This window comes from Silurus meridionalis, chromosome 26 (genome assembly GCF_014805685.1).
Source record: "Silurus meridionalis isolate SWU-2019-XX chromosome 26, ASM1480568v1, whole genome shotgun sequence".
Taxonomy (NCBI): domain Eukaryota; kingdom Metazoa; phylum Chordata; class Actinopteri; order Siluriformes; family Siluridae; genus Silurus; species Silurus meridionalis.
The window spans coordinates 6,075,088-6,086,291 of NC_060909.1; the positions used below are offsets into that span (position 1 = coordinate 6,075,088).

Consider the following 11,204-nt stretch of genomic DNA (forward strand, 5'->3'; position numbering starts at 1 on the left):
TTTAAAAATATATATAATAATATCTTGTGGAAAAGCTGTATCTAAAGTATATTCATTAAAAATGATTGAATCAGTAAATATCAGCATTTTTAATATATACTGTATATACTTTTTTTTGTTGTTGTTTTTTATTATGTCAGTACAATAATTTCACCTTAAAATCTTCGTACTCCAGTGGCAGATAATTACACTTTTAGTGGTTTGAATTATTGAGCAAAATTATAACTCGACTAACTAATTTAAATGAAATTAAAAAAAGATTTTGAACATCCAATTCCACGTTTAATCCCCATTTGCTGTTCTAATAATCTCCACTTTTCTGGGAAGCCATTCCAGTAGATTTTGGAGTTTGCTTGGGGAGATTTGCTCCTTCAGCCACAAGGGTGTTAAAAGAAACAGGTACTGATGTAGTTTGAGGAGTTTTGGGATACAGTCAGCGTTCCAGTTGATCCCATAGGTGTGCAGTAAGGTTTAATAGGTCTTTAGCAGTTCACTCAATATTTTCCACTCCATCTAAATGGAGTGTTCCAATACTTTTGTCCATATAGTGTATTTTACATGTTTAGATCCTGTTCTGGTATATATATATATATATATATATATATATATATATATATATATATATATATATATATATATATATATATATATATATATAATATATATATAATAAATATATAAATATAGATGCAATATGTAATATGCAGTGTCCATATTATGAGCCATCAGAAGGACGTTTGGGGAAACAAATCTATGGCTGCAGTCTTAGCATAACAGTATTACTTTAATTTCAATTTCAATTTTTACATTGCACAAATACAATATATTATACATGATTCTGAGTTATAATGTAACGTTGTATTGCAATGTTTACTTTGATCTTTGTTCCGATTTAAATTTTCATAGGTGTAATGTAAATGGTCAGATTATGCCTTGTATTTATAGTATAAAAATATGTATAGATATTTATTAATAGCTTGTATGAATAGTTTCTTTTTATTTATATCTGCCTCCAAGCATTTTTGTATCATCTGAACAGCTTTTGGGTTCTTTAGGTTGTAATATTTATTTCCTACTGCTAAAGTGAGATGAGAGTCTCACTTATCTTGTTTTCTTTGACATTGCTATTCACCTCCTCTCACATTCGTATTGAACCACGTTTTAGTCCTGAGTTTAGTCTGTCCAGATGGAATTTGTTGCTCTTTGTGTGCACTCGATGGAACTCTCAGATATCTTCGAGTAGGCACGCAAGGATGCGGCCATTGGCACTTGATGTATCAAAAGGCTGTAAACGTTGTCCTTTCAGCACCATGGAGAGCAGCCTGGTCCAGTGAGATTCAGGTGCAAATGCAGCTTATGTACGTGTGTAAGTGGGAGAATGTGTCAATATGGTTACGATGTTGTTGTCTGAAGGTACACAAGTCTCCACTCATGATGGTGAACATCAAACTTCAGGCTATAATTGAGATTATTGAGCGATTTCCCAATGAAATCTCTTTTCCTCATGCATTTGTGTAAAGATGTGTCCTGTTGTTACCCAAAATGGTATCATAGAGAAGCAGAAAATGTTGAAGTTCACAGCTCAGTTGCCCTAGATATTTTTTTTTCTGAATTATGTTTATTGTCTGTGCTGGCTGCTTCGGTTTCTCTCCATTCAAATTGGCTTTCATTTTTTGTCTACTCAGTTTTATTGTAGTTTCTGGATGATGACATTTCAGCATGTTCTAACAATAACCAACACATGCCTAGTGAATGATAATTTTTTTAAGCTTCTCTTTATCACCACAAATTTCCATCTGATCAGCTGTACCATGTTTCTGCCATGTGAGACTCCAGCAGTGATTGTGTAGTGATTGACATGTCCCCCCCTCCTCCCTATAGACGTTTTTCATTGTCACCCAGTTGTCATTGTCCTTTTAGCACTTTTTGTCCCAGAGGAGCATGCAGCACCGCAGGCCCCAGCTGCAACGCACGATGCTGCTGAGGACAAAAGGCTGAGTTCTGTAGCCTACACCCCAAATCTTTTAGAGACCTATAGAGACCTATAGGTTTCCTCCCCTCCCTGAGGCAGCTTGATTACGGACAGGGTGTGCACACTCTCACGGAGAAGCGTGTCTGTGTCTTTTTGTGTGTGTGCGCGTTTGTGTTTTTGCAAATGTGGATGTGGGGTAGAGCCAGGGCTCAGGGGAGAAGCCCTTTAAAGAGAGATGCATCATCTTGCTGAATGCCTGTGGCCCGTACTGCAGGGAAAAGCATAAGAGTGGGCTTTGAAAGCCCTTTGACATCACTGTGATGACTTGTTTACACATTAGCACGCTGAGGAGTCCCGCGAGAGCGATCCTAGCTTTTAGCTTGATAGCACTGTGGTTTTGGGGGTAAAGCTTATCCCTTCTCTATCTCGCACATGCTGCTTAGCAACCTGATTTTGCTCATCCGCACAAAACAAGGTTTTCACGATTTCAATAAACATCAAAATATACCCTTCACCTACAAATTTGAGTTTCCTGAAGCACTTTTGGGAAGTAATGGGCTCCTTTATGGTTCTTCTTAGAAATCTTTCCTTCATGCTATGTTCAAATTGAGTTTATTTGAATTGAAGTGGAAAATTCCTTCCAATTAGCTTTTCACCAATCAGCCAAGACATGCTTCTGCTTTTTGGGTGACAGATTTCACCCAAAACCTGTCCAAATATATGCCTTCACATTGAATATAATTCAGTTCATTTAGATTTTTTGAAGAATTAAAATTGTCCTAAAAAAGCAGCTTTACAGAAATATAGGATTTCAAATATACATTTTAAATGTATAAATTACTCCCTATCAGTTTATCCCATGGCTACAGTGGCGAAGAAAAACATCTAGCGATGGTATGTGGAAGAAATCTTGAGAGTAACCAGATTTAAGAGAGGAACCCATCCTCATCTGGGTGACACCAAATTCAAACTGCATTCAGGATAATTACATACAACTTTAAACTCCTGTTTAATTATAGATTTTTTTCATAACTTATACTAAATACGAACATCGTTTGAATGTCATTTTTGCTCACATCTGCTGGGAAGATTTTGAATGTGTTGTGGGATTTGTGCTCAGTCAACCACCAGGGCTTTAGTAAAGTGAGGAGGCCTTGGGTTTTCAATAGGGTTAAATAGGGTAGAAGTCAGAGCTCTATTGCAGGCTACCTAAGATCTTCCACTCCAACCAATGCAAACCATATCTTCATGGAGCAGGTTTGTGTCTCCTAGTTCAAGTAAAAGGAAAATTTGATGCAACAAAATTCAAAGGCATCCTATAAAATTGAATGCCTCAAGCTTTGTAGGAACAGGTTGAGGAAGAACCGAATATGGCTGGAAAAATACTTGTATGTCCATTTAGTATATTTCCAAACCAATAAGTAGTAATTACTTATACAATTATGTATAAGAGCCACATCATTGCCCTTCTTTTCAGAACATGTCAGCAGCATCACAATGCTGTAATTGACCTCTTGAATTATTTATTCGAGGAACAATCATGATTGTATGCCTATTTAATGTAGCTAGTCTGCTCCAGGGTTTAAGGTAGTGATAGGAATGGAAAATATGTTTATTTTAATGTACCTGGACACAACATATGATTGTCAAGAACTATATTTTAGCTCAGTTTAACAATTAAACACATAAAGAATGTATGGCTTTGAAGGTTATTCAGACCAAACAAGGTCTGCTCTCAAATTTCACAGTCTCCAGCTTAAAATATGATTGTGTAGATTATGCTGATGACCAATGTTTAACGTACAAATAAGATGATTTGGCTACTTTTTGGGTGAAATAGACTTTAATAACTTTTTATTTCGTTGCCTGTCTGTAGCCGGTTGACTAAACTCGTGGCAAAGTTTTTTCTTTTTTCTTTTTCCAAATCATTTAGGCATGCTTTTATACTTCTTAAACAGAAACCATTGCAAAATATGGGGTGTTTTTATTAACTGCTGGTGTGTGTGTGTGTGTGTGTGTGTGTGTGTGTGTGTGTGTGTGTGTGTGTGTGTGTGTGTGTGTGTATGTTTATGAGGTAGAGTTTTGCCTGAGAGTCAGGTGACAGTCATGATGCTCGACTGGCTGTGGCTCTCTGTGCACCTGCCCTGCTCTTTTGTAATCTAGACGAATAGTCTTTCCCTTGGTGAGAGCTGAATTAAGAGATCATGAAGCTTTAGCCTATAATGTAGCCACACACACACACACACACACACACTTCTCTGTATCCAGTGGGAGCTTGTCATTAGTATGCAAATCTGCCAAGACCTAGTTATAACAGTGACCTCTTCACCTTTCACACTCTATCTGTCTGTCTTGTGCTATTTTCCCTACACCAATATCAGACACACACACACACTCACTCTGGCATACACTCCACTTCACCATTGCTCTTTAACACATTCTAATGAGGTGGTGACCAAGCACTTGTTATAATTGCTTTAGACTCCTTTTAATTTTTGAGCTTATTAATCATATGTAGAGTTATTTAAAAAAGCATAAATTAATCTTAGATTAAAAGGCCTATCACAGCCTCGAAACAATTAAAGAGTACGGTGAGATTTCCCCTGGGCTCGGCAGTTTTATTTTAACAGAGAATTCAGGTGATTATCGCACTTTGATATGGGGCTGTGATTAATGTAGCCACACTTTTAAATGAGTTTTTTCCGCCTGATGGTGGAGAGGTAAGCAGAAGCTGATAATGACCTAACTAAAGCAGTATTTATTCTGCCTTTCCTCTCTTAATAACTTCCTCTGCATGGGTGCAATGTTAGCAGCAGGTGGGTTAATTAATGGAGGTGCACTTCTCGGCATGCTCTCAAACACACGCACACCAGCTTTCCTTTTTTTTCTCCCAAGTCGCAGTGAACAGAGGGACACACAGGTGGCGAGTGCCGGATTCGTGTGTGTGAATGTGGCCTGTGTCAGTCCAGCCAAACAAGCAACTGACCGCCTGAGCTCTGATTTATTGCAGCTTGTCATTGTCCAAATGTGTGTAAGAGCATGCGACTGATCATTGACAGTGTGTGTGTGTGTGTGTGTGTGTGTGTGTGTGTGTGTGTGTGTGTGTGTGTGTGTGTGTGTGTGTGTTATTTATATATTTCTTTCTCCTTAAATGTCCCCTCTCCTGTCCTTGACTGCATGTCCTCCCAAATGTTCTGGAAGTGCTCCTCTTCTCTGTGCCGGGTCAAAAACAGGCCGCCCTACGTGCTTGGACCCTCATCCGGGCTGGCAGGGTCGCAGTGGAGAGACGGGTTCAACTACGTATTACTGCTCTATATCTGAGCCTGGAGCTGAAGTAGGCTGGCGAGGCTGTGCCCGGTCCGTGTGATTGATGAGAAGAGTCCTCACTATGGCTCGCCCTCAGGACGGGCCTCAACACAACCCAGAGCTGAGAGTGATTAACCTCACTGTGGTGCACACAGAGCTCACCATTAGCAGGACAGCACGATTGATGGTCCCACTCTGTCCTCACACAGACCAAGAGTGTGTGTCTGTGGGAAAAGGAGAAACAAGAGTCTATAAAAATGACTGGCGTGTTGTGAACCAATCTTTTGGCCGCCTTTTATAATGAGTTGGGGAATATTGAAATGGTGTTTAGTAGAGAGTTAGTGTGAGAATTGTGTTATAATCATTGAAGATGTTGCAGTGATTGTGTTTTACATTACGGTGTACACAGGCTTACACAGATTTTGGTACTTGATCTGTGTTTTACATGTTTTTGTGGGGGTTTAAAGATATTGTAATAACATCAATACCTCACCCATCTTTATTATTTAATAGCTGATCATAAACAGTACGTAATTAGTCTTTTTATTTTATCTGGTCAACGATTGGTTGATTAAAGGACGCATGCATTCAAGATTCTTTATTTGTCGCATACATTATTATATACCGAATACCGAATACAACTTACCGAATAAACCTGATTGGCTGCTCAGAAAATTGTGCATTAGGTAAAAGGGAATATGTGAAAATGAGATAATGATAAAGTAGTAGTTAAAAAATTGTGCAAAATTATATGGAATGTAATAAGTTAAGAGTAAATGTAATACTTTTAATTAATGCAATAATTGTAAAAATGCTTATGTGCTTTAAAAAAAGATATTTTTTTGGTCTTCATTGTTTGAAATCATCAGAAAATTGGCGTTTGTCTTTTACTTTTTATGTGCTTTTCCAATCGAAATCTTTCCTCTATAGTTACTCAGTGCAATTAATTACCATGTAAAGTCGGTTAAACCGTGAACATCTTAGCTGTTTATTAGGTGTATATAATGTTACTATATATCCAGTTTGGAAGAAATGGGAGGTTTATGGGAAAAATGTTGTGATGTTGGTTAAAACATGATTCCTGTAATTAAATGGTCCCTTTTGTTTTATATTTCTTCTCATTTCTCTCGTATTTAATTAGGACTTTTTTCACCCTGTGCTGTTTTAAACGGTACACAAGTCCCCCTTGCTACAATCAGTACATCAGAGTAATAAGGAAAGACACATTCATTTAAACAGCACCGAGTGTCACTGCTAATTTATCTCCAAAGCCTAAAGCTCCAATCAGGAATCACAGGAACTGGGCAGCCGGTGGCAGGGTCACAGCGGAGACAGAAGCCTTTAAGTAACAGCAGCACTGCCACTAAATCATACACAACACTATTTTAGCATATGCTCCGCTTAATAAGATGAGTTCAAGCAACAGGAGTAATGTCATGGTGTTTTATCATTTTTCTCTACAGGGCAGAGGAGCAGAGGAAAAGTATTCCTGCCAGTCACCTTGTCTCGGGATTAGTGTCAGGGTCAAACCCGGTTCTCGTATCTGATTTCTGTAGAGTTGTTTTTAACTGATCGCTCGTTTTCTTTCTGTCTTTTACAGGACCATCCGTTTATCACGCAATACGATGACGGGAATTCAGAAGTGGTATCCATGTGGGTGTGTCGGAGCTTGGAGGATCGCAAATCCCATCAAGCTCAGGGGCTAATGTAAAGAGCCGTGACACAACCAGGAGCCCCCCCTCTGTCTGTAAAGTGCCACTGAGTGTACAGAGGTTTAATGGCTGGACTTACTTGAAGGAGACCACCTATAAACAGACTCCAGAATGCTTATGGACTTTTTACTTAGATTTCTTTTTTTTTTTTTTTTTTGATGGATCCATTAACTCCAGATCTGTATTTTTTTTCTTTTGTTTGGTTATTTGAGATTTGCTTTTTGAACACATGCACAAATTGCAGTATAAATCTTACGACTCATCATTTCCCGAGCAGATGGACCATGAAGCCAAAGCTTTTGAACAGGGTCGTTCCAGGATAAACTAGGACACCTCGTAATGCAGAGTAAACGCTTTGCATTTTGATTACCTTGTGGGGGAACAGAAACTTAAGGCTACTGATCATAAGGTTGTGAGGTACCACCACGGTGCCACTGATTGGATCCTTGGGCTATTGTAAAACTAGTACTATTGTAGTTGTACAATGCTTTGGAGAAACGAAGCAGCAGCCAAATGTGCAAGAGGTTTATATATACTGTATATATACAGAGAAAAAGGATGTTCAGTTTATTAATGTAAGACTGTACTGTTCATCTTAAATTTCTCTGCATATTATCCCTGAACTCTCTTTTAACATGCACTACCCTGAGTTTTCTCCACTGCTGTGTTTTTCACTGATAACCCATGATGCATTATTTACCTGTACACTTCTATCTTTCCCTTATTTACATTACGGAGGCTGATGTAATCCCCAAACCCTGATAGCGGACCACTAAGGCCTTTTAAAGCACTCACTCGTACCCAGTTTATGCAGTAAAGATAGTTATTACGACCACTTGTTTACCCTCTCATGCACATAAATCTAACTCGAATGACCCCCACTTATCTATTAGATATATTTAATCCGAATCAGCATCATCCTCCCTCTCCACTACAGCATGTAATCATTCCACAGCAGGGAGTAAATAATTTTTGCTCACTATTCTATTAACCACTGACAGCTGCCGACTAACATGCCTCATATGTTACAGCTGCATCAACCCACCGCATCTGCCTGCTCTTTTAATACTCCATGGGCCACTTAAAGACGCTTTATGCCATAACGCACTTATCGGAGCGCTGTGTGTTTTATACAGCGATACGTTAGAAATGAAGCAGCGCCACAGTAGGGGGTGTCCCAAACCACTCGGACATGAACGCAGTCGCAACTGTTCGTACCTGACCAGATCCTAATGAAGAAAGTGAGATATAGAACATGATATCCAAAGTTAGTCTCATTCTTGAAGGCTAAAGGTTTTTTTTATTTTTTTTATTTTGGTGTGTTAACAAATTGTCATCCAAATTTTTTTTTTTTTTTTTTAGGTTTATGAAGTTTTTTCTTTGAATTTTCACTTCAGTTCAAAATGCACTGTTATGTATTATTTCATTTTTTTATATCTGTCTCTCTTCCTTCTTTTTTTAAGAAATGTGTGGTTCACTGGTGGCATATGAGTCTCATTACACATTGCTGTGGAAGTTTGCACACCTTCGACATTTCCTAACTAAATGAAACATTCAGGATGTTGTATCTCTCGCTCTCTCTTTCTTTCTCTCTCTATCCCTCTTTTCTCCCTTGATGCTCTCCTATAAACACCTCACTTCATTTTGTTAATATAAAGAACTGCTCTTCGAGCCATTAAAGGGCCGTTTTAATGCGCCGACTCGAAAACGCTTTCTGTGAAGAAATCCAAAAGTGTCCCTTATGCTTTTTTAACTGCGTGTTTATTTGTCTAAATCCATTTGCAGGTGCACAAACAACACGCGCCCGGTCATTATTGTGAAAAATAACGTGACAATTCCTTTTCTCTATTACCTGAAATGCGCTTGTATTACTTTATTCTTGAAAAATAATATCGCTGGTAATACTTCAGGCTTAATATAAAGCACAGCGGCATTTCCATTGGACTTTTGATATTGTTTATAACACCTTTTTTTTTATTATTATTTGGTATAAATTTGTACTTTTAATATGGTGAATGTTTATATTCGAAAGTTTACATGATTAATGAAGTGCAAAGACGACATGGGATTTTAAAGTGAGTTTCTCAGGACTGTGATTCCATGTTTTGTATATATTCCTATAATTGAGTCTTCTTATGCTGATCAAATCTATCATATAATATGTATTATTCGAGTGATTAATTCATTTTATACATAATGTTATATACACCAACCAGCAATAACATTGACATTATAACATTATGACCAGTGAAGTGAATAACACTGATTATCTCCTTATCATGGCACCTGTAAGTGGGTGGGATTTATTAGGCAGCAAGTAAAAATTTTGCCTTCAAATTGATGTGTTAGAAGCAGGAAAAATGGGCAAGAGTAAGGATTTGAGGGCCAAATTGTGATGTCTAGACAAATGGGTCAGAGCATCTCCAAAACTGCAGATCTTGTGGGATGTTCCTGGTCTGCAGTGGTCAGTATCTATCAAAAATACTCCAAGGAAGGAACATTGGTGAACCAACGACAGGCGCATGAGTAGCCAAGGCTCATGGATGCACGTGGGGAGCGAAGGCTGGTCCGTGTGGTCCGATCCAATAGATGAAGAAGTTAATGCTCAAAGGATCAGGACTGTTTTGGCAGCAAAAGGGGACCAAAACAATATTAGGCAGGTGGTCATAATGTTATTCCTAAAATGTGTTTTTTTTTTTTTGCTGTAAATGATGCAGCAAAATCGTATAAATTTTCAGTTAATGTCACAGTGAATCTAGAGATTCTGACCCAACGTGAGTTCATCCACAGCCTTCATCCACACGCAGCATCCTCATGTTGATTCACACCTCAGGTAATTTTACACTGACAAAACAACATGCCAGTGTTTTTGTGAAGCAGAAGGAAACCACAAGACTTGAAGGAATCTCACAAGGCCCAGAAGCTTCATCCGCAGAGCTGCCTTCCTGGTATCATCTGTAAGAATGCATGTGAATGCCATTGATTCTTTTCGAACAATTAAAGATTGTAAGCTGAAAACAACATTTACTCTAAAGCACACATATGCATAGCTGCTATAATAAAATAACCTGCTTTTTTTTTTATACACCATAGGAACAGACGTTTGTGGACACCTGACCATAAGGTGTATTTTCTTTTTGAATATCGCATTTAACATTTAGTCCCCATTTGCTGTTATAATAACCTCCACCTTTCAAGGAAAGATCTGGATTTTGGAGTGTACTTGTAAAGATTTGTGGTCATTCAGCCACAAGGGTGTTGGTTAAGTCAGGTATTGTGGGGTGCAGTCAGGTTTCCAATTCATCGAACAGTGTTCAGTGGGGTTGAGGTTTGAGCTCTATAGCAAACCACTCGAGATCTTTCATTCCTAGAACCTCAAGATCCTATTTAAACCGTATCCTAAGGCAGCTTGAATTGTGAACATTGTCATTATCAAGAACAGGTCTCCTAGTTGAACTGAAGGAGAAATGTAAAGCTTCTGCATTCAAAGACATCCTAAACAATTGTGTGCCTCCAACTTTGCAGTAAGAGTTTTAAGAAGAATCACAAATGCCTGGAAAAGTCAGGTGTCCCAATACTTTTGTCAATAATGTATGTACAGTTTGTGTAGGAGGTTAGATGTTTGCCTTGGTTAGCAGAGGACTATATCCTGACCTTGGTACCTCTTGTCAGACATTTACACTCCTATCACAGGCTGCCATAATCAGATGTAGCTTTTACAGTAATGTCCTGGCTACAAGGAAAGTGCTGTAATATTGTTCATAGTATAAAATAACACATTCTGTGACATTTTAATTGTTTGGCTAATGCTTATAGTCTGATCAACCTACAATCAATGTAGGCCTTGACCATGTGCAATGTGCTGGGATTTAATCATTGCATGATTTAACTCTGGAACTCCAAACCTTAACTTCTGAACTGCTACAACTAGCAAAACAGCTCACCCTGATTCACTGCAATCTATTAGTGTGAGTTCATTCAGTGATAGAAGTGATTCAAGTCAATGCAGATTAGCTGTGTGGCTGAGTGTGATGTTTAATCTGGCACCACCTAAATAGCATGTTCAGATCTTTTGAGTGAAACCTTTAACCCTCAGATGAGATGTTTGCTGCATTTTGCAAATCACTGTAAAAAGATAAACACAAAATAATTCAGCCTTTGTTTTACTGTAAAATGTTGTACTTTTGTTAAATGGAAATTCTGCTAGACATTTA

The 11,204-nt window shown here is 38.2% G+C and overlaps 2 protein-coding genes across 2 annotated transcripts in view; both read left to right on the forward strand.

Moving 5' to 3' along the window:
• The window catches only part of map2k5 (mitogen-activated protein kinase kinase 5), a 65,497-nt gene extending 56,342 nt beyond the window's left edge, over nucleotides 1-9,155 (forward strand). Inside the window, exon 22 of the mRNA XM_046840551.1 lies at nucleotides 6,879-9,155. Coding sequence (XP_046696507.1) covers nucleotides 6,879-6,989 — 111 coding nt within the window. The 3' untranslated portion in view covers nucleotides 6,990-9,155. The remainder of the gene's footprint in view (nucleotides 1-6,878) is intronic.
• A 519-nt stretch (nucleotides 9,156-9,674) lies between these two features.
• skor1a (SKI family transcriptional corepressor 1a) overlaps nucleotides 9,675-11,204 on the forward strand; it is a 14,409-nt gene continuing 12,879 nt past the window's right edge. Inside the window, exons 1-2 of the mRNA XM_046840064.1 lie at nucleotides 9,675-9,947; nucleotides 10,084-10,114. The gene's annotated coding sequence lies outside the window, so the exon portion shown is untranslated. The remainder of the gene's footprint in view (nucleotides 9,948-10,083; nucleotides 10,115-11,204) is intronic.